Genomic DNA, 23,633 nt, shown 5'->3' with positions numbered 1-23,633 from the left:
TGAAACAGAAATCTGTGCCTGCAGCCAGGGCAGGGCCCTGCACACACAGCTTGCTGTGTGCCAACGGCATGGGGTGCGTGTGTGCAGTCAGCTGTGGGACTGGGAAACAAGCACTTCATGTTAGGCACCACCATGTGAAAATGTGACTTGAGGACATGTTTTCATATGTATTTAATGCTGAATTAATTATATTATTTATATAATGCAGATATAGATTCATATAATGCTGTAGGAAATATAGGAACCCAAAATCTGCTTAAAGGAAAGTGGGTTTGGCTGACTTGTGCCATTCCATGTTTGTTACATGACATCATGACATTACCTGGAGAGAAAAATAAATCACCTCCACCATGACTGCAAAAGAAATGGCCCAGGACTACTGTGGCTGTTGTATTTCTATTGGATGGAAAATTTCCTCTCCCCCTGTCAGTCCCTCACAGTGAAAGGTTGCTTTTTTGCAGCTTAATGTGAGCTCTGTTGGGTGGGAAGGATCTTCAATCAGAGCTCCCACCCAGTGTTTCCGGTCTCATACTCCAGTGGAACCGCCAGCTTGAGATAACAGTTCCTACCTTTTAGACTTCGTTTTACTTGTTGCCTGCTTCCTTCCAGCTTCTCAGCTTCAGAAAACACACAGCACATAGTTCACTTTCTTTCTCTTTCTTTCATTTGTGTAAGTTATTTGACTTTGCTGCTGCATGAGGACTTGCTTTAGTAGCATCTTATTTTCTGTGTGCAGGCTTTGTGTATAGGATTTCAGATGAGTACAGTGTTTTGCATACATAGAGAACCAGTTGTATTTTGGCCAGTTTTTTTCTCTGGTGCCAGCCTATTGCATTAGCCCAGAAATAACTTTGGTCCTTTGTAATTTAAAATATTTTCCCTCCAGGACAGTGACTGTTGAGGACTTAGTTTACGGCACTTGCGCTGTTTCTCTCAAGTGACAAATTTAGAAGATTCTTTGTGAATATATATCTATAAATCTATATCTCATGCCACATGCTATCTCCAACCTAGACATTGCCCCAGCCTGTGTTGTGATGACCTTTTCATGTCACAGTACAATTAAAGCTTTAATGGTATATTGGCTGAGGTTGCAGAATTCCCCTTGAGTTTGTCTAAGGATAAACTCAGGCTATACAAGTAGTGCAAAATCAGATCAGAATATATCTGTTTAAGACCTTGTGTCTCCCAGGCTTGATGCCTTCCAAATGTCCTGCCTGGGCTCCTCACTTTGTACCATCTTCTGCACTAACCACGCAAGAATGATTCCCTTTACGCAGAGATGCATCTCTGCTCTCAGTCTTGCCTGTTGCAACATTCACAATAAGTGTTTTGAAATACTTCGAGTCCATTGTTTCATTTTCTAGTTCTCTCCAGTATTCACTGTGTGGGGGCTTCTGTAGGTTGTAAGTTCATCCAAACAGAGAAGAACTCAGTATATTTTTCTGTTGTGGAAATACATCAGCATAGAGCACTAATTGCTCATTAGAAGTGATTTTGAAACACATTTCTATCATTCCTGCCTGGTGGCTTTCCATGTAAGTGTGGGTGAAAAGGACATGCTACCTATGACTGGGCAGCCTGTAAACTTCTTCCAGGCATATTCCAGGAGCCAAACCCAACTTCTCTCGCTTATGTGAACAGCCAAAGCTCCATAACCCACTTCCAGATAATGGAGCATTTGACTAAGAATGATTCTGTTGATACTTAATGTTTTTAAAAGTTATTGTGGTGGAAACAATGTAATTTGCTTTTATTCCAACCAAAATATTCATTAGCCAACTATTAAATATTTTCCTGGCTGCACTCCTAGGAGCAGCTCTGCCTCATTTTCCTTGAAAATTAGTGTTCCTGTTAATGGAGTTGATGCCTCTATGGGAAACATCAGCGAATTTCTGTTGTCTGAAGAGTTAGAAATTCAACTTTGCAAATGCTTCCCCAAACCAAAACAAATAGGAGCTTGAGTGCCTGCATTTCCCTGAGGGTGGGAAGCTTCATTTGCCTGTTTGGAATAGCAATTCATTTTTCATTAAGCCAACTATTGTTGACAGCAGGTTGAAGTATGCAGCTCTGGTATGCTCGCAGAACACTACTGTTCTTTTAAATTGCAAGCTGGTGGTAAATTTGAGGGCCCACTCACAGCACAGATGGCATTTTGTATTTTTCTTCTTTTTTTTTTTTTTTATTTCTTTTGGCCTAGTGATAGGAATTAATTGTGCAAAGGGAAAATGATGCTGATAAGCTCTGGGTGATAATACACAGTTCTGATATAGTATAACCAGTTTATTGAAACAGAGAGTGCTTTCTGTCCCCTTGGACTTTACCACTTTCACATGATTTCTGGCAGACTGCTGGAAGAAGTTCATTTTAAGTCCTTCTTGACTGTTGGATTTAATCTTTTTTTTTTTTTTTTAATATGTTTCTAACAGTTTTGTTTCAGATTAATTTCAGCTTTAAAGAAATCAAGACTTTATAGAAATAGAGGATGATCTGAATTGCCTCCCCCCTCCCTCCTTTCCCTTCCAAGGGAGAGATGTGTGCTGGCTCCTGGCTATTGCAATGCATGTGCCATAACAGGATTGTAACTTGAGGAATGGGTACCTGTGTCCTGAGCACAGCCATAGCCTCTGCAGAAGAGGAATTGAGCAGAACTCCTCCTAAACGGCAAAAAAAAAAAAAAAAGATTTTGCAGAGCTACAGAAAGCTTAATCCTGTGTAGACTGCCTGGAGAGACTCTTCCTGCCTTCCTCATTAATACTCTAGAGCAACATCCTCTAGAAGAGGAGTGGGAGGAGATGGGTGGTCATGAGGTGTTACACTTTTCTTGGATAAACTGAGGAGCTCAGAATTAAATCTGAAAAGGGAGGTTATTCTGTTGTATGGGCTGTGCTTTCTCACAAATCCAAAAGGGTGAAGGAGCTCTGTTGACGTGTTGCACACTCCCCACGGTCTTTCCACAGAGAGGAGGTGTAGTGCAAATTTACACCGAAATGTGTTTTGGCTTGGGAAGAGGGAGGTTTGCAATGAAAAATTCTGTCAGCCTTACCTGTGTGTCTGCTCCTAAGCTTTGGGATGAGGTCCTGCAGTTGGGTACAGCATTGTGGCTGGGAGCTGCCATCCGTGTGTGGTGTCCCCTCTGGCACATGCATTCCCTGTGCTACAAAGTTCCCTGTTGATAGAAAAGTGCCTGTTTATCTTTGTTCTTCTGTGTTTTGATGTTTTCTGTTTCTCTTCATTCTCCAGATATGAATCCCCAAATATTGCCTTACGTTGTGGAATTATGCTGAGAGAGTGTATCCGCCACGAACCCTTGGCCAAAATCATACTATTTTCAGAACAGTTCAGAGACTTTTTTAAATATGTGGAAATGTCAACATTTGATATTGCTTCTGATGCCTTTGCTACATTCAAGGTAAATTATTCAATACCTGCATCATAATTTGTGTCAAAAGCAGCACTCCATCAGAAGTCATCACTGAATGTTGTGTTGCTGGGTGGCTTTTTTATTGTTCAGTAAAGGATATAATTAACCCTTGGTCTGATTGTAGCAGGATTCACAACAGTGATCAAGTCTGCAAAGAATTTTTAGGGAAATGTAAATCTGTATTTAATTAACATTCTTCACTCTGATAACCCACGGTCTTCTATGCTACCATTTAAAACTCAAATTAATCATGTATTACATACAGTTCTTGTAAAATGCATAACCTTTTTCTCTCCCTACCTTCCCCCAAGACAAACCTGCTGCCCATCATGACCACACCAGTAAATAGAAGGCATCATTTAAAACTAACATTTGAAATCATTGTAATTTTTGCTATTCCTTCTGAGCTCAGCAGTCAAGTTTAGATTAATGCCAAGCCTGCTCATTATTTTACAGTGTATTCATAGTCTTACTTTTGTGATCCATGGTTCAGTGTAAGGACTGTAGTGCTAAAAAGCTAAGTTGGTGGAAGCACTGCACGGGCTCTGTGTAGAGTTTGTGTTGTATTAAAAATGAGGTTGGGTGAAGCTGCCAAATTTCTTGGAGTTTGCATGTGACCATCATCGTTCCCACCAGGTGCTAGTATAGTCTTTGAGAAAAAAAAAAAAAAATTTGGTCCCTGAGGACTTCACATACAGGGAAGATTAACTTATTTCTGAAAAACAATTTAAGGAAGCTGAGGGAAAATCTTTTTAGTTAAAGACTCTTCTAAATATAGATGTAACTCCTTTTTTTCTTATATCACTGAGCTCCTTGCTGTCATAGAAACACATTGTTTATTCTTTCCTTTCACAGCTAATTAGAAACATGATTAGACAGACCTCAGGAGTAATTGTAAGGAATGTTAGAACTCAGCTCAGTGATTCAACATACACTGAAACCTGGCTTTTTAATGGTGTTTACTAACCTACTGAATGGGATAAAGATTTGCATAATGGAGATAATGTTGCATTCTTCACTAATGACTTGAGCAGGATTAGCAATTCAAATCACCCCTTAATCAATTGCACCATCTTTCCCTTATTTTAAGTTTCGCTGTTGTGGTGTCCATTAGGTAAAGGTTATGAAATTCAAAGTAGCACAGAAACACAGACAAGGTAAAAAATGCAACATAACAGAGATATTTAAATCTTTTGTTTCTGGCATTTTACCCTGTGCTCAGAAGAATATTTGTCTCTGGTCAGAAAAACTGCTCCTGGACTCAGTTCCCAGCTTGACAGAACAGATTTGCGTCTTCTCCCCAGGTCCTGCTTTGAGCACGACAGCAGAGTGTGTTGGCGGTGATGGACAGTCTTCACCCCAGCCAGGAGGAAGGATGGGGACAGGGGTCAGTTAAGCTGTGGCAGGGACTGTAGGCTGCTACAACCCTCCCAAAAAAAGAGGGATTGATGTTGTTTGTAGATCTACAGCTGTAGAATATACTTCTGTCCCCTGTGAACTGAGTGTATTTTTAGCAGGATTTAAAAATAGAAGTCTACATCCTCACATGCACTGGAAAGAGTGGAGTATGAGGGCAGTTCATCATCAGACAAAGGACAGAAATCGCCTTTTAAAATGCTTGGGGGAAATGTATTTAGTTTTAATTTTAGTTTTTTTGAAATTGCCTCTTAGCACCTGGTACATGGTCAGTTCTGGAAATAAACCAGCTGCTCATCTCATCTCATCTCCTGTTTGTCTGTTACCCTGAATAGCTGGAACAGCAAGAAGTGATGTGGAAGCAATTGAATCATGAAATATGGAGCTACCTCATTTCTAATACTGGAAAAATAAGTGCTGTGATTGCTTGCTTGCTGGATTACTGAACTCATGCTTTTGGTTCCGTTGCCCCCATGTTTGGTTTGTAGTTGCCACCAGGGTGTCTGGTTCAGAGCTGAAAGCCTCGGATAGTCTATGCACCAGAGGAGGGCTCAATTAAATATGCATTAAAGTCTGAGGATATTTATAGTAGGGAAGTACTGGAATTTTTTATGATCTGGAGATGTACTTCTTAATTAAAGTTACCCAGGTGCATTGCAGAGAGGAAACAGAGCTGTAAAAAATGCAGAGGAAAAGGGCTTGTATTTCAAGGTATAAGCTGGCTGTGGAGGCTGCAAGCAGCAGTTGGAACATGCTGGATGAATGCTGCTGCTCCACGCTTCCTCGTCATTTCCTATGAAAAACTCATTTTGGATTATATTTCATTTGTGCCCCCTGTTGAAGGATGTTGTACTTGCCTCTAAGCGCCCTGCATAAAAGCTCCTGAATCATGTGTTTCACTCAGCCTTTAAAACTGCTGTCACTGCAGTCCTGCTAAATGAAGGGATGTATTTAAAACAGGCACTGGATTTTGTAGCACTCTGCTTTCCTCTTATAATTGATGGTAAAAATAAATTAAAGGATTAGTATGTAAAGGATTTCTTTTATTTGTGAGGATGTGTCTGTGCATCTGCTTGAGTTCCTCATCAGCTTCAGTCTCTGCCTGGGGAGGGAAAGCATGAAAAAGATTATGAAAAGGAGCAGAAACTGATTAACTGAAAAATACCAACTTGAATGGACTTCATCAGGCATTTATTGTGATCAATGTTGTGTTTTAAAAGAAGCAGTAAGATAAAAATCATACTTAAATGCCTCACACTGGCCACTCCATTTCATAGCTATTCATCCAGTAAAAAGACTCAATTTCTTGTGGAGCTGAATATTTACATCTCTGTCGCTGAGCACCAGCATCCCCATTCTGTGGGAGAGGTTTTTTAAGTTTGAATTAGTTGGCCTTTTAGAATGGGAGGCAGCCTGTCCAGCTGTCTGAAAGGTCTGATACTGCTTTGTGTCAGAAAGCCAACCTTAGGCAGAAAAAGCTCTACAGAAGGGACTCATCCCACTTACCTGAGACCCTTTCCTGGGAAAGAAGTGGAGGTGGAGGGAGCCTGGATGGCTTAGCTTAGATTGGTGCCTAGGTTTCATTATTAAATAGTGAAATGTATATACAGTGCTTGAATTTGAGTATTCCTTGTCGTATTCTTGGAGGTGAGCAAGAGCAGTTCAGGCTTAGTGTCATTCCCAGCATGTAGATCACTTTTGGCTTGGAGACCATAGCTCATCCTCCATAAAGGATTAATTTACTTTATTCCATTTCCCCATCCCTGTTTAATGTGAGTACTGTGCACTAGGACCTGTCAATAACAAGAAAAGGTGGGAGGGAAACAGGAATAAAAAGAAAGAGTACTAGAATAGTTCTATATTGATTCTGTTAGCATTACATTAACTGAGTTCTCCCTGAAGTCCTACTAAAAACAAAATGAATGTAGTATTGTCTGTAGAAATCATGTTGTAAATGCTTCTGGTCAAAAGTGCTGAAAGACATTTGAGAATCAAGGGACAATCAAAGGAGCTTGCTCTCTCAGGTAACCTTTCTCTGTTCTTCCCCAGGACCTGTTAACACGACACAAATTGTTGGTGGCAGAATTTCTGGAACAAAATTATGATGTAGTAAGTATCAATGCTGAAAGACACTAAAAAAATCTATTTTTGGCTGGAAAAAAACACACAGGGGGTTTTTGATCCACATCAACTCCTCACACAGGGCTGCAAAACCAAACACTGCTTTGTACTGGAGCAGAATCCACGCCTGGCATGTGAAATGCAGGTACCCCCTCTGCACACACCTGCGACACAGAGCAAGGTTTCAGGAGAACTCATAGTTTAAAAGCAAGTTTTATTCCTTGCTGTGTGCATCGGATCTCCTCACGTGTGAATGGAACTGAAACTTCGCATGTAAACAGATCATGGGGGGAAATTTGTGCATAGTTTTAAACAGTTTTGTGACACCCCAGTACTGATTGGCCATACTGGTGTTATTTATTGTACTTTGGGACAGAGAAGAAGAGTTACTGAAAAATGGTTTAGCATTACTGGAAGTTACATGTACCTAAATGAGGGACTGAGGTCTGAGTATTCCTATTATCTTCCTAAGGTGATTAGTCCCTTGGTTAGCTGCTGTTTTTCACTTTGATTTTTTGGCTCCATTTTGGACCAAATATGGGTCAGAAAAATTCCATTGGATTAAACTAAAATTGGACCGATACAGATCATGGAATTAGACTGTGGGTTATGTTTTCATGTTACCTGAGGTATTCTTTATTTCATTGCCAAAATGAAAAGACAAATTTCTTTCATTCTGGTTACCATGAAGGTAATAAAGAGCAGGCTTGTTATTGCTGAGTCACAAATGCAGCTTAGCTGGAGCAAAACAAGTGTCTCTGCTAATCTTTTCTCTTAATACTGAAGCACTGCACTGGAACAGTCCCCATTCTACATTTATTTAACATTTAAAATTTTTAAGTATTAATCGCCTAAGCGAGGTTTGGGGTTTTTTTGGTGACTATTGGACCGCAGTGTTGATTTTTCCCGCTTGTTTGGTAGATGGTTTGAACATACTGCAGCCTTCTCTCTGTCTGCTTGACCACAAGGTTCCCTTGGACCATCCCTGCAAAATCCAGCACACACTTTGCTCCTAATGACCCTTGCTGGGCAAACAGCTTTAATGAGTGAGGGTGCTGAAGGCAGGCGAGGTGACACCTCACAAAAGGAGCATTTGGGATGCACCATCATCATTTTGGGGTGTTGTATTAAGTCACACAGCCAGGCACGACCACGATATGAGTGAGTGGATGTTATGTGCTGGACCCACGTGTCCTTGCAGCAGAGTCACCCTTCTGTAGGAGAAGGCTGTCCAGGCACTGGCTTACTTCTGTCCCAGTTGGCTCACACTGGCCCCTGTTCCATCCAGTCCATATGTGGTATTCTCCCTCTGCAGCACTTGGAAGAGGAGTGTTCCTGGGTGTTAATTCACTGCATGATAACCAACCAAGAGAAAAGGCCACAAGAGCTGGGCCTGGCATTGCAGTGAAGTGTTAGAGGGTGGCACTGCTGCAGCCTCTGCTGCTCCTCTGAGGTGAGAAGGACCAAGAGAAGGAAGGATGCACATGAATCTGATGCATTTGTGTTTTCTTGTTACTCTAGATCTTTGAGGATTATGAAAAACTCCTTCATTCTGAGAATTACGTAACAAAGAGACAATCTTTGAAGGTAAAATCTCTCAGCACTTTCCTCCTAAATTTGTACTCTGTGTTATGCAGAATATCAAGGTGCATGTATGGTGATGGAGCAGCCATTTTTCTATCAAAGGAAGAACTAAGGGCTTATGATGCTCTTCCTGAAATGCACAGGAGCTCACTGTGTCTTTTCTTTCCTGGACCTCTGGTGAAGCATTGGGCCATTTCTGTGGAACAAGCACTATCCCTTTTCCTCTGACCTCAGATCTATGCTTTGGTTCAGAACGTGGGTTACAATGAACTTGGGAGTAACATGGCAGTCTCTGGTGCACCAGGTGTGACATGGCCTGCACATGGAAGCAGAGGGGGGTGTGAATGTAACCCGGGAATGAAATGAAGGTATCTTTGTGGGACAGCTGTACTACACTTGCTTCTGTCCTAACTGCTCACACCAGCTCCCATTACACCCAGCCTATACACAGGATCCCTCTCTATAGTATTTAGAAGATGAGCATTATTGGGCATTAAGTAACCCACTGCATGATAAGAAGTCTAGTTCCTTTTATTTTTGTTTAAAGGTAGTGACATTGAAACCTCTTAAGCAAACATTGAAATAGGCTGCTGCTTTCTTTGTGTTCAAAAATGATGCGGTGAACTGAAAAAAAATGTGTTTTTTTCTAATTGTGCTTAAAGCTTCTGGGTGAACTGATTCTGGACCGACACAACTTTGCCATCATGACGAAATACATCAGCAAACCAGAAAACCTGAAGCTGATGATGAACTTGCTGCGAGATAAAAGCCCCAACATTCAGTTTGAAGCATTCCATGTGTTCAAGGTGAGCCAGTATGAGTTGTAGAGGTGTCAGACTTTCTCTTCTCCTCCTAAAAGTGTCTTTCAAGCTGGATGAGAAGTCCAAAAAAGTAAGGCAAAGGTTGGGGTTTACAGTCACTTCTAGCATTTGAGAATGTCATAATTGAAAACCTTTCTATCACTCACCCTCTGATATCTGTTTGCCTGCCTTCAGGTGAGACCTAAAGCAGCATTTTTTTTGGTTTGAGCTGGCAGTAGTCAGTCAAGTAGCCATGAGCTACAGGTAACAAATTATACAACTTCTAGGTAGTATCCAGGGGACCTTCTCCCGACTCCTGGATCATTTTACCATGTGATTCTGGGTAAAGATTAAAAAAAAAGGTCTTAAAACTCTACATTAAGATTAAAAGTAGATGGTGCTGGTGCTGGGCATCAGGGCAAACACAAGTTGCTTCTAAAGGTATTGAAAAGGCTTGGTAAATCTGAGCTTGAAATGAGTTTAATCCTTCCATCATTTTGCGGTGACATTAATGCAGTGTTAAACAATTACCAGACCCAACCAGTGTCCCTTTTTTCATGATGATTAATGTTAATAAGTTAGAAGTTTACCATTTTCTTATCAAAAGAGTTCTCTGCTCTGGGACAGAGAGTGAGTCAGATTGTTATGCAAAACTAACTCTTAATTTGGAATGAACATGTTAATTTCAAACTATAAATAGAGTTGTTAATGATTATCAGAAGAAGAATTTTGAGCCTCTAAGGATATCCCTTCCCTAAGTTGGCTAAGGAAAATACCAGATAACACCAAATGACTGTGGAAAGAGGTTACATCACCCTCCACAAATTCAGGGTGTTTCGTTGAGTTTTATACTTATGCCATTTCTGATTTGGAAAAAAAAACTTTCAGATCTTCAGTGTGGAGACTTAGAGAATGTGCAGCTTCTCCAAAAAGCTTTTAGTTTTCTAAAAGGAAAAAAAAAGCTTCAAGGAGGATTTAAAAAAAATTCCTTTTGTGAAATAAGCAGCTTGGTAAGCTGTTCCCTTGCTGACTTCCTCCAGTCAACTAAGCCACTGTGAGTAACTTGTACTCCTCCTCCTTATCTCCTCCTCCTTATCAGGAGGTGTGTGGCTCCAAGATAAGTGAGCAGTCTGGCTCCAGACACTTGCAGCCTTTGAGATGCCAATGGGGAGGAGGTATCAGAGGATTGGGCTTTCTTAGCCAGTCTGTGAATAAAAGCAAGATTTTTATTTATGAAAGGAGTGAGTTGCTGTTCCTGAATTCCTTGGGAATTGCTGATTTCACTTATTTTAGGAGGCATTCAAGAGGACTTGGAATAATGTGAAAGAATTCCAGTGTGCAACCATGGCACACATTGCTGTTCCCCCCATTCTGCCTTCCCATTCCTCCTTTCCAATATCTTGCATTCCTATTTCCAGTTAGAGTGGGGATATTGCAGGCTCATCCTTGCTTGACCACTTGCAGTTGCTGCCATGTGGACATAATGCTTGGACCTTGGAGTGCCAGCAAAACAAACCATGAGCAGCAGTGGTGTTGTATCTCTTGAGTTCAAAGGGTCAAACTTTGTCCTCAGATACCTCCATAAAATTTTGTTGGTCTTTTCCAGTGGTACCAGTCAGCAGCATTTCAGCAGGGCCAAGGCATTCCCATGGCATTTCTCACACTGCCTCACACACACAGTGCCCACTGGGTGGGGGGGGGAGCTGCAGACTCAGAGCAGAACCTGATTAGCTGGAAATTGCTCGTTCACAAGCACCAGCACGACACTATAGAGTAACTGTGGAGGTGCAGCAGCTCTCCTTTTAGGATCCTCCTAACTGAGGATCTGGGATCCCTGGATGTAGCAGCCTCCAGGTCCTCACCAGGGGGTGGGTCATTACAGGGTATGTTACAGAAAATTACACTGTGAATGAGCTTTGTAGAGGCGGTCAGAGAAGCTCTTTTCCCTCTAATTTCACTTCTTAAATTGAGTTCTAACTTCTTGAGAACCACTGAAATCCTTAAGTATTTAAGGCTGTTTGTGCCTGTTCTGCAGTGTCCCTGTCTCCTGTTGCTGGGTTTGTGTCCCTCAGCCTGGTTCTCTTGTCAGCTGTAATAATTCCATGTTAATGTAACTGGGAGAGGAATCTTGTCCTCAGCTTCTAATCTCATCAATTTTAAACTGTGTCTGCATTTTTAAATTATGCTTGCAAAATACCTATGCAGTCCTGGATGAAATTACAGTAGGCTAACCACAGTGATTTGGAATCAAAGCTCTGCAGAGAAGTGGATACTTGCTGCTCTGTCTGAGCTGCCAAAAGATTTGGGTTTAAATTACCTGATTTAGATGTTTCACCAGTTAGACACAGTTGAAATGAAATGTTTTTGCTTTGTAAGCATCCAGATTCCAACACTCCCATGCCCCAGCTGACCCAAAAAAAAGGCTCTTACTCCCTGAGGCAATTTCTAATTATTGCAGATTTGAAACTGTAAAATAGAGATTAAAGTGATGAGCACTTGTAGTGCAAACTTATTTTGCAGGAACATTTTGTGGTTGAAAATGCCAATATCCCCAAGATCTGAGAATATTTCATTCATCCAACCTACTGTGAGTGGAAAAATGAAGACAGAGTGCCCACTTGCAGTGCCTCTTTCCATTCTCCACTTAGGAGATGGTTGATCTTCCTCCTAACTCCAGCCCCTCCTCTTCCTTTTGCCTGAAAAAAATGGACCTTCCACCTTGCAGCACCATCCTAAAGGTCTGCAGCTGCTTTGTAAAACTGGATGTCCCAGACAACGGTATGCAAAAGGATTACCCAGTATTTAATCACGAGGAAAAGCTAACACACCTCACCCCTTCCCTCCTCCTTCATAAATAATCCAAGGGGATCAGTTAGAGTTGTAGGCTTGAAGAGTCACCGGTTTTTCTCTGCAGTGATTTCAGTGGATAGATGTCAGTCCCGAGTGCACACATTCTGGGGATCAAATATTGGGAAGGGCTGTCCAGCTCCTGTGAGGGGTTTGTGATGTGTTTCATTAGTGGAGCCTACTTTGAGTTTGCCTGTCTGTAGGGGAGGCCGTATCTTTCAGATGTATGTGAACATGGTGCAGGTATTCCTTTGATCTCACATATTCACAAACAAAGGCTAGGAACAGCTCTCCTGGATTTCACTTAAACAATTTGCTGATTTTGAGGAAAACACCCTGTAGCAGTGAGCTGGGATTATGCAACTTTCTTGTTCTTAAGGACACATTTAGCAAGATACGTTTTACAGTTTAAATCTAAAAATAGAATGGGTACACTGTGTTTTGTGACCTCAGTTTCATTTTTCCATTCTCTTTCATGCACATTACGAGCTACCTCCTGCAGCTTGCTCTGCAAATGGCCTCACATAATTTGACCATAGTGACAGTTAGCTCTTGGTATGAAGCTGAGGCTGTGTTTGTGGGGATGTGTCCTCTCTGTTTCTCAGCTGGATACTCTAAAGGGCAGGGATTATTATGTGAAGCATTGTGCTATAAGCAGCATGAACAATGTGTGTTCTGTGTGCGCAGTGTCCTGACAGCAACACTGTGCATGACCCCAGGGTAAGTCTTAAAATACTCGGTCCAGGGCATCCAACCTCTGTAATCACTTTTGCTCTGCTGTTGTCCCAGAGGGTGGTAATGCCTGGCTATTAATTGCAAGGAAATAAGGTCAAATTCTCTAATTAAGTAATTTTGATGTTTGTTTGAAGAAATACATTAGGACTTTTAATGGAGAAGGTAGCAACAGTTGCAACAGTTTGGACAACTTTTGAAGCTTCAGAGTTGCTTTTCATTCCAGGCCTTTTGCAAACACTCATGAAATGGAGCTGTCTCTGTGTTGAGACAGCAATATTTAGAGTTAGAATTTTTATATGGGTACTGTCTTTATTTTGGGTCTCTGTCTCTCTCATCTATCTGAATTTGGTGCTCTAGAACATACATCCTTTGATAATAAAAACACAGGTTAAACAAAGTTCTCTGTGGTTTGATCCAACTTCGTTTTAGTTGAAAAGTTCCAGACAGCATTAATAATGTTTCTGGTTTTAGGGATTGATCTCCTTCTCTATGACAATACAGACTTCTGAATGAGGGGGACTCTTCCTAACATAAACTCTTTTGGTGGTCCTACTCCTGGGCTCTGTGAAACTGGTCAGTTGATACTGGCAGAACTGATTTTGTTTGCTTAGCCAAAGTATTGAATAACATTTCAGGAATTTTCTGGTCCTTGAATATTCTCCCTTTACGAGTCCCTGTTGACACTGAGCAAGACTGGCAGTTGAGATGGTCTTTGTTTGAATGTTCACTTTGCCAGTTTTGCAAGGGGAAGATTGTAATCTATAAATAATTGAGCAGGAAGATAAACAGGATGTGATGGCTTCTATTAAACTAAGTTCTTTGTTATTTGCTATGGTAATACCAGTGGTAGGACCAATATGAAATGCTATTTACTAGGTTTACCACCAACCTTCCAGTTCTGTTTGCAGAGCAGAGACCTTTTACAAGAAGAATCATTTAGATTTCTTCATTTTGAGAGTCATCCTTCAGACAAATATTAGGAAGGCCTAATATTCATTGAAGGAAGATGTTCAGCACTTCAAGGTCAGGCCTTTGATAGCTTCCATTTGCATTGTCATCAGATGATTTCTGAACATGTGGGACCTGACTGTGTATTTAAAGGTTTCTTCTCCTTGTCACCAAGGGGGAACTGAACTGCAAAATAAAAATTTCTTAGGAAGATCTGTAAATCCCTGTCTGTAGGCTTATATCGTGCGTTTTCCCCAAGGCAGTTCATCCAGATGACTAGGGGCTTATCATAGTCCAAATCCTGGAAGTATCCAGCTTCCATAAGCATGATCACCTGCTGTAGGTCAGCACACAGAGAGCTGCTTCCTGGGGCTGCTCCAGCTGAGAGCATGAAGTGCTGCAGCCTCATCCAGAGCCAAACATCCTTCTGTTCCTGAATCTTGTGTGAGATCTCAAGATTCGTATTTCCTAGATAAAGCACAGACTGGAAAGCTGTAAAGTACCTTCAATAGTGATTTACCTCCCCAAACCCTTTTTCTCCCAGCCATAGGGGAACCAGTGCATCAACAACAGTGTATCAAAGTTATTTGCAAAGGAGGAGATGCTGCTCTCAGATGCAGCAGCTGTTGAGAGTCCCTCAAGTGTGGTGAGAGCTGTGAACTGGCCATCCTACCCACAGGCAGATGTGGCCCTGGTATGAGGCTGCCCTGTGAGTACGTTGGGCATCGTGCAGGAAAGTGGCTGCTCAGAGGGGATCCTTGGGAGTGGAGGCTGTTAGTGCTGCACTTGGGAAGTTTTAGGTGGCAAGTGGGAATAAAAAGGAATTATTTAGGATGATAGCTCAGGGTAATTAGGGAAGGGCAAGGTGAAGGCTGGTGTGAATAGCTGGAGATAGTGTACTGTCACTGGGACCATGGCCTGGCCACTAGATCAAGGAAAACTGTAATACACTTGGGGAGTGTTCAGCCAGCGTGGCAGAGATTGCAGCTCTTTCTGCAGAGCAGAGGGCAAAGTACCTTGTGGCAGGGACTCCTAGGAGCAGCCTGAGGAGGACGGATCCAGAGGAGACAAAAGCATAGACAGAGATTAAGACTATTCTGGCATCAGGATGCCAAGGTTTAAGAGCAGATGCTTTGTCTCACCTTTGTGAAATAAAGAAGTACTTTTAGCTTCCTGTTTGGGCAGAAGTACTCAGTGGGGTGCTGTTGGTGTGTGTTGAACGTCACTCCTTCCACACGTTCCCCTGATGTGGCACTTTCCTCACCACTTGTATAACATCCTCTGATTTTGGAGCGTGAAGCCTAATGGTGGGTCCAGTCTGAACCCTGCCCCGTGCTTTGCCAGGCGTTATCTTAGGGACAAGAGGCTGTAGCACGGCCTGCCAGGACAGAGCATGTGTGATCCTCATCAGGTAGCACAGCTCCACCCTGAGCAGCTGGATGTAGCCCAGGTTTTCCTGTGGGCACAACCTCAGTGGAGACAAAGGGACCTGCAGAAGAGCCCCAGATCAGGAGCCAGCGGTGGTGCCTCCTGTGCTCGGCAGGACAACATGCCATTCTGTACTGTCAGCAGATGTTTGTTTTCATTCTGGTTTGGATAGGCTTGGAGGGAAACTGGACACTTTCCAGTTCTGTCCATCCTTAATTTCTTCTCATCGGGTAGAGAATAACTGGAGTTATTTCTGTCGTTGCACAAGCGCTCAGGCAGTGTTTGTTGACCAGCCATGGTAACCTCGGTGCGAGCCAGATGTGGGAGCTGCTCCCAGGGTGGCCAGGGTGCGCTGCACGTGTGTTCCTACCACGAGCGCTGTGCCCCCTCTGCCCCTCCTAGTTGACATCCCCAGAACCCCATCTCTGTGGCATCCCAAGGTCCCTGAAAAGAGCCTTTCACCACTGGCCTTTGCAACTAGCCTTAGGTTTGCACTTAACCCAGAGAAAATGTTAAAGAAACAGTGTTGTGGCATGAGGGGTCATGTTCAGAGCTGTAAAATGCAGCTTTAGTGATTACAGGAGGAAAAGTCAGAGCATGGGTAGATTTATCCTTAAAACCTACTATTGAAGAAGGCCAGTAAGCCCACACTGCTGGGCTGGCTGTGCCAGGTGAGTATCTGTGTCTCACGTCACCTTCCTGCATTGCCACTTTCCTCTGGTCAGCAAGGTCTGCAAAGGTGCTGGGCACACCACAACCCTCCTGCTCCTGCTGCTGTAAAATTCCATGCTCCCATGAATGGATTAGGCAGAGGGAAGTGAGGCCTCTGACATATTTTTCCAAACCAAAACAAAGCTGGCAAGTCTAATTTTAGGCCTGGTTTAATATGGCAATGATATTGATACTGACACAAAGCTTTTCCATTCTCCTGATAATTAATTTCTGTGTATTTGTCTTGCGGGTGGGAAGAGGCTGAGAATTGATAGCTCCCTCTCAACAGCTGGGTTTATAGTCAAAAGCTTTTATCAACAAAGAGCAAAATTAAAGGGAAGTGATACCACACATGGGCATAGTTTTGCTTCCAATTTGCTCTTGAACCAATATGTTTGAATTCCTCTCTCTCTCTGCCTTGGAAGGAGGCGAGTAGCAGTAGAGTATCGGCCTGCTAGCCTTCAGCTGACTTGTTAGAAAGTAACTTATGGGGATGTTGTGACTGATGTTCCTCTGTCTCTCTCTGTGTCCCCACTCCCTTGCTGTCTCTCTGTGCTTGATTTTGTTTGCATGTTAGGTTTTTGTGGCCAGTCCAAACAAAACACAGCCTATTGTGGAGATCCTGTTGAAAAACCAACCCAAGCTAATTGAGTTTCTGAGCAATTTCCAGAAAGAAAGGACGGATGACGAACAATTCACTGATGAGAAGAACTACCTGATTAAGCAAATCCGAGACTTGAAAAAGCCAATGGCATGAAGAACACCTCTTGTTTTCCACTGTAGGCATTAATCTCAGTTGTTAAGTTCCTCTGTGTCCCTTAAACACCACAATAGTGCTTGAGAAGGCACAGCAAGTGCCTGGTTTTTATTTTGTCTTTGTTCCTAGATGTCAAGAGTATAGGGGTTTTACATGAGAACTAAAAAAACCAAAAATCTAGAATAATATATTATTTTTAATCAAGACTATAATTATTTATGTCAGTTTAGAATCTCTCTGTAATAGACGCTGGTTTGACAGATGTTTTTTTGTGCTCAAGAAGAATGAACCTCTTTGCTTAACTTTATCAGCAAACTCAAGCTCTGGCAAGTGCACAGAGCAGGTCTTCTGAGGACTGTGACATTGTTCCTTTGCACCTGTAGTTGTGACTTGGTTCTAGCGCTGCACACACACACAAGACTGTGAAAGAGTACATTGGTCTCTGGAGTTAGCTGCACTTATAGGTCAGGTTTTTTAGTCAAAACTACAGAAGATGAAAAAGCAGCAAAGGTCACATTTTTGCTTCATTTTGTGTTCTTTCGTAATTTTTTCCCCCTCGATCAGAGGTTTTCTATTCAGTGCTAGGGAATAGATGGATATATCAGCCATCTGAGCTGTTTCTGCCTAACTCCCATTTCCCTGTATGTCATCTATCTTGTGCTAGAGCACAGGCTTTTCCTACCAGCTTCCAAGCAGTCCCATGAGGAGCAGCCCCACGTACATGGTGCTCACATGCCTCGTAATGGGAAAAGGCAAGGGCAACCCCCCTCCATCAAAGGCCGTGCTGTATTGCCGATAAAGTGATCCCACACCTATGGAAACTATCCATAGTCAAGAATATTGGCTGATAGCCAGAGCTACTTGGCTGAATTGTGACAAGGGCTGAGCCTCAGCACCGAGGAGGGTCCTCAGTGTCCTTCCATCTGAATTCCAGTCCTGGCTGTGCGAGCTGGGGCTGAGCTGAGTTCAGCAAGGGAATAATGAAAAAGCCTCACCCAGATCTGCTGCATGGGTTGAGGTCCCTGAACCTGCAGGTGCTGTCACAACTGAGAGCATTTACTCCATACCAAGGCTGGGAGGCCCCTGGGCAGCCCCAGGCACCAAAGGCCATCTGTAGTCTGGCATTTTCTGTCCTTGTTCATCCTGACATGAATTCAGGTTCTGTGTTACAGTTGTAGAAAAGGAGGTTGTTGCACCATTTATGTTGTAAGTTTAATAAGCTCTATGGTACAGACAGTGTTTTCCTTGTGTGTTTGAAGAGGTTTTGGGGTCTTTTGTTTTCTAACAGGAAAATGTTATTCTGATGCTTTGTTAGGAAGTGGAGTTTGAGAGCAGGGAGTGGAAATTTCTTGAATTTTTGTGGACAGCCTAAGTTCTGAGTTTTCCTATTTGCTGTAAGAAAGTTCTCTAGCTAAAACTCTAGCTAATGCTTCAGGTAATAGGTGACACTGAATTGTAAAAACAGAACAAACCCTTTTCTTTCATTGAACTGTTGTATATTGAGGTGACTGATACTTTAATTTATGTGCTTTAGAAAAGGGAAGAAACAGAACAGATTGTGGTCTCATGTTTTTTTCAGATGTCAGATACACACAACAAATGTACATCTTAGTTGCCTGGAATTTAAAAAAAATTATTTACAAGCTATTAAAGGCATGATTACTGATCACCCTTTATTTCTGTCTCTGGGGTTTATTTTCCTCTTGACATTCTGGATAGCCAGACTCCATACAGTGCTAAATTCCTTCTCTCCTTTGCCAACTGGCTTCAGCAGATGGAGAGGGATGAGCACTGCCTTTGGAGCTAATGCTCTCTGAAACATCACCTCTGCAGCCCTGGCAGCCCCAGCCCAGCTTAGCCTGGCCATGAGCCTCACTCCCACCCCGCGGGTGGTGTTTGCTGGCAGTGGTCACTTGCAGGTCGATAAGGGACCATCTCTGGAATCACAGTTCTCAGAGCCCGTCATTTAAGTCTGATCCTCTGAGATTTGGAGCTGAATCCGAAGGGTGCTTGGCTGTGCTCTGAGCTCCTGGGGTGCGGCTGGTCTCCAGGGCTGGATTAACACAGAGGCACATGTCCATTGCCTCAGCCTCTGGAGGCACATGAGAACACTGGGCTTCCAGCCTGTGCTACGAGAAAGTGTCTAATGGTGTGTTGCTGGGGAAGGCCTGCCCTTGACAAAGTGAGCGTGACCCACACAGAGGTGCCCAGAGACTCCGTGAGGGGTCACGCTGTGAGCGCTTTGTCTGCATGGTCTGGACACAGAGGAGCACTTGAAGAGATCCAAACCTGGCAGTAACACGAGCAGCAAGGTTACACCCTGGTGTCTGCGTAGGCAGAGCTGTGTCAGGCCAACAGGGAAGAGCGATGGGCCCCATCTCTGCAAAGGAAACCTTTTCCAGGGCAAGAAGTCTTTGGACCACATGAGAAAGTAAGTGGTAAGGAGGGCTTATGAAAAAGGGGATCTGTGTGTGTGTCTGCAACGGGGGGGTGGGGGGGAGAAGTGGGCTTACACATAAAATGACACATATCAGGGCCCTTGCAGCTTGTCTTACAAGAAGCTGGTCCTGCAGTAGATACTGCCAAAGCATCTCAAAGTAATTGAGTCTTCCCCAAGCTCAACTTGCTTAGGTCTTTGAAAGAATAAAAAGCATAAAAAATGGTGAAGATTAAATTAAGCACCATAATAATATTTCACAGCAGGTGGGGACACATGCCTAATTAAATGAAAATTAGGTATTTTCTAATGTGACTTTGAAATAATGATAGAATTCCCAATTTCCTTTGGTGAATTCAGTCAAGGTGGTTCTTCTGCCTAAAGGAATGCTCCCACCAGGAACTCACAATTTATCTGAAATTACTACCTGAGGGAGCTGTGTGATTGCGGGATGTGGTTCATCAGAGTGAAGACAGGAAAGAAGATTGTAAACTGGAAAGATAAAGAAGCTGAAGGAAGCCTCTCCATTCTATTCCGCACACAGCATTCAGGGGGTTTGGATTGTACAAATGAATCTCTGGCAACATAACAATGTATGATCCTGCAATGTCAAACCTTATTTGATTCAGCAGAGTGCCAGGAATCTTTGAACCATAAGCTTCTGTCATGGGATTTGGGCAGCTTGTGCTGAAATCAGAAAAATCTGATTAGAAGCAGCCACAGGCTCCCCAGAGTGTCCTGGCGTGTACAGCAGCAGGTGTGAACCTGGGAGAGGCCAAGGACTCTGGCCTTCCACAAATGTGGGCGTTAAGACCACTTGAGACTCTTAATCTGCATTCTCCAGAGACAAGATCAGATGAGAAGGAAAGAATGACTTGGACCTCTGTTGTCTAACGATAACAGCACTCACAAGAGGGAGAGGAGATCCAGATCCCATTTGTTCTCTAGCATGTGCTTTGCTCTTGCTTGTGAAATTGGAGCAGGGCTAAGAGAACCCAGGCCTCTTTCCAAGGGGTGCAGTGGTGTTTGGTCAGTAGAGATGGTTTTTCTCTGGGCCAACAAATGCTTCCTTTTTCTTTCTGAAGCAGAAGCACTTCAACATTTTGGCTGAAAGCACCTTCCTGCAGAACATCTTAAGCTGGGCAGTGAAAGTTGTTATGAAGCAGAGAGGATACAGGTTTTGGTCTCTGTGACATAAAAGGGAATTGTACGTAACTCTCCCACTCCTTGACTAAGAGTTCTTGCATAAAGATGCAGGTTTCCATGGACTGAGTATAAGGTGTCCCAGAGCCTCCAGTGGGAGATTCAGCCCCATGGTGAGAGGCAACCCTGCAAGCAAGAGCTGCTGTGGCCTGGGGAAGAGAAGGAGCTAAAGTCCCTGCCATCCCAGCCCAGGCTGAAGGGGAGCCTTGCCTCCAGCAAAGTTGCTCCAGTTCCTCAGGGTCTGATGTGTGAGGCCATAAGGTACCAGCAGCCCAAGCCAGCTCTGAGCACAGTTGGTGCTGGGCAGGCAACAATGGGATCAGGCTAAGGGGAAACCCAAAACAAGTTTAGCAGTTTGGTCACATGGTACAGCTCTAAGCCAAGCGTCTCACAGGGCTGTGAGTTGGCCCAGCTCCCCCAGGAACCCCAGTGAGAGGCAGGCAGTGAGCCCAACCCTCCTGACTCCGCAGCACCTGCCTGCTCCGCAGCACCTGCCTTGAGCTGGTCCCTCTTTCCAGGAATGTGAGAGGAGGAAAAACAATCAAACAACCCACCTCCTTTCTCTGGCATTGATTGTAAGGGGCTTTCCAAAGCCATGGTAAAAATAGCCTTTCCTACCTTAGGCTGTGTCGCACTGAGTGGCAGCACGGGGACAGCCTGTGCTGGGGGTGTAGTGCCAGCCATGGCCCAGCGTGCGGGCAGCTCCTCCCATCTGGCTCAGTAATGACGGCGTACTGGGGACGGGGACAGGTGGGGTGCCAGCACATCCTGTGAGACAGCGGTGTGCCTTGCACCGTCACCACTGCTACAAGAGCCCAGTGGCTGTTTCCATCGCCCTACGGGCACTGGCAGCCGCTGGGAGGGCTTTGCTGCTGAGCATTGGCCCAGGAAAGCCCCGCACTGCCCTCGCTGTCTGTGAGACTGCAGACCCCTGCTGTGGTGTGGCACATCAGGCATGCCCAGGTGTCCCACACTGTCTCAGCCTCCTCTCTCTCTCAGTGTACCAGTTCTGCACCTTGGTAGTGATGCCCACAGGGCCATGGGATAGGGTGTGCTTGTCTTCAGAGCCTCTCCCCCAAGCACAGATTTGGGAATGAAATTTCCAAATGTCATTGTCCCATGGCCAAAAATGTAATCCATGTATTTTAACTGCCACACCGTGCCAGTAGGCACCTCCAGCATGTTGATCTTTGACAAGTAGTTGGACACAACCAGCACCTGACCACCAAGGTGACAAGTAGGAACAGTTTTTTGGCTGCACAACAGACACCAGCTCAGTCACGGCACCATAGCCCTGCTCCTCAGTTAAACAAACCCCACCCAAATCCCCAATGCCGGTCTCCTGCGGAGAGCTACCAGTCTGCCAGTGAATAGAGTTATTTCTTCTGAGTGCACAGAGAAGACAGCCCCATGTCTTTGGGGCCATGAAGTGCCTTACTCAACTCTTATGAATAGAGGCCCTTTATTTCCAAATCGCTGGGTATGTTGCCTCTACTGACGCTCAGCTTTGGCAATGCCCTTCAACTGCCTTGTAGAACAGCTGGCTTGACAAGCGTTTGGAGCGGATTTAAAAATACCCTTGTCAACACAGAGCCCGCTGCATCTGTTTGTGCAAACATGCCGTCAGGGTGGGCTTTTCGGCACACCCGGCACAGCCCTGCCCCGGCAGCCAGCAGGGAGCAAACAAACCTGGCCTTTGCTCAGGCAGATGGTCAGATGCCCAACGGGTTCTGCCTGCGTGGGACAAGTGGGAGCCTGCAAGGAGCAGGGCTCTCAAAATCCCACGGGGGAAGTGGAGAAAGGCATCTCCTCCCCATTTTAAATCTGGGTGTGGGAGAAAATTTATATTCCCAGATGGGCTCGCCTTGTGCCCCAAGGAGTGTCAAGGGCAGAGCCACAATTAGCTCATAGCACAGAGCAGGTTCTTGCTGTAGGCTGACAGCCTTCCTGTCAAAGGCTCAAAGGAAAGTGACACTGGGGACTAGCAGGCAAGAAAGCAGGATGTCCCAGGGGACAGCAGGCACTGCAGAGGGAGGAGAGACATATGTTCATTCCAACAAAAGACCCAGCTCTCCTGCTAATACATACCACTTCTGGCCATGCAGTTAAGCTCCTCTGCTTCCTGCTGGCTTTAGTTTTCTCTAGCTAAATCTGTCTTGCCCCACAATAGGAATGAAAGACTAAGTGAAGGTGAATGTACTGGCATTCACACTATCTTACATACGTCTTTCAGGTAGTTCTGAAATAACATTGGGGAGGAGCAAATGTGTCTATGCCGGCATTTGTGTAATATGTCCCTAAGGCCTGGCTCTTGTTGAAGTTATTGTTCAAGTGCTTCATGGTTTCCCCACACTTCTTCAACCCTTTGTTTTTCTTCCAAGTTAGAAATTTAGCTGCCCTGGAGGAAAATTTACTGGCAAAGCAGTGAGGTGACCTCACCGGAGCCAAAGTACAGATAGATGAGCAGTGAGGGCGAAGAAGGAGGAAAAATTTGGGCTTAGTTGTTAGTATACCTGACTTGTGCCACTGAGGAACATGTTGAAGCTGGCACAGACACCATCCCTTCAACAGTAGTCCTGTAGCTACAGGAAGCCACCCAGTCCTGAGACAGAGCCTGGCTCCCTGGGAAATCTAAGTGGAAAATTTCCTGTACAAACAGTTGATACTTGGGGTGCAGAAGATAAATGTCACACTGCAAAATACCCCAGGGAAAAAGCCATGCTCAGCATTTTCCTCTGCATGTCTGTTCCCAGCCCAAGCATGGTGAAGCCTGTGCTGCTGCATGCCAAGTGCGGAGGCCCCTTACCTACACAACAGATGTGCCAGCCACAATTTTTCCTCTTCCCATTTATGAGCTTTGAGCTGCCTTGAGTACTCTGACATTTACAATGAGCATCAGCACACCTTTGTCTTGTTCCGTCTGCAGCAGCAGGACTCTCTGTGAATCGGTCACAATCAGAGAATCATGGAGTGGCTGGGGTTGGAAGGGACCTCTGGAGACCACCCTGTCCAACCCCTCTACTAAAACAGAAACAGGTTGCACAGGATTGCACCAAGGTGGGTTTTGAGTGTCTCCAGGGAAGCAGACTCCACAGCCTATCTGGGAAGTCTGTTCAGTGCTCTGTCACCCTCGCAACAGAGAATTTCCCTCTCATATTTAGATGGAACTCCCTGTGTTTCGTGTGTACCCGTTGCCACGCGTCCTGTCGCTTGGATCCACTG

General features: G+C 44.2%; 2 protein-coding genes across 11 annotated transcripts in view; both read left to right on the top strand.

Annotated features, from left to right (window-relative positions):
• CAB39L (calcium binding protein 39 like) overlaps positions 1 to 18,447 on the top strand; it is a 62,737-nt gene extending 44,290 nt beyond the window's left edge. For all 5 annotated transcript variants that reach the window (XM_017733636.1, XM_017733638.1, XM_017733635.1 and 2 more), the window contains 5 exons: positions 3,244 to 3,412; positions 6,890 to 6,949; positions 8,483 to 8,548; positions 9,208 to 9,351; positions 16,592 to 18,447. In XM_017733636.1, the coding sequence (XP_017589125.1) occupies positions 3,244 to 3,412; positions 6,890 to 6,949; positions 8,483 to 8,548; positions 9,208 to 9,351; positions 16,592 to 16,771 (619 nt within the window). In that variant the 3' untranslated portion in view covers positions 16,772 to 18,447. The remainder of the gene's footprint in view (positions 1 to 3,243; positions 3,413 to 6,889; positions 6,950 to 8,482; positions 8,549 to 9,207; positions 9,352 to 16,591) is intronic.
• The window catches only part of LOC103615159 (RCC1 and BTB domain-containing protein 2), a 468,828-nt gene that overhangs the window by 121,036 nt on the left and 324,159 nt on the right, over positions 1 to 23,633 (top strand). The gene's annotated exons all lie outside the window — the stretch shown is intronic.

The sequence above is a fragment of the Corvus brachyrhynchos genome, unplaced genomic scaffold (assembly GCF_000691975.1).
Source record: "Corvus brachyrhynchos isolate BGI_N302 unplaced genomic scaffold, ASM69197v1 scaffold202, whole genome shotgun sequence".
Lineage (NCBI taxonomy): Eukaryota > Metazoa > Chordata > Aves > Passeriformes > Corvidae > Corvus > Corvus brachyrhynchos.
Note: the sequence above shows the minus strand (reverse complement) of the source record. Positions and strands in the feature narration are given on the sequence as shown.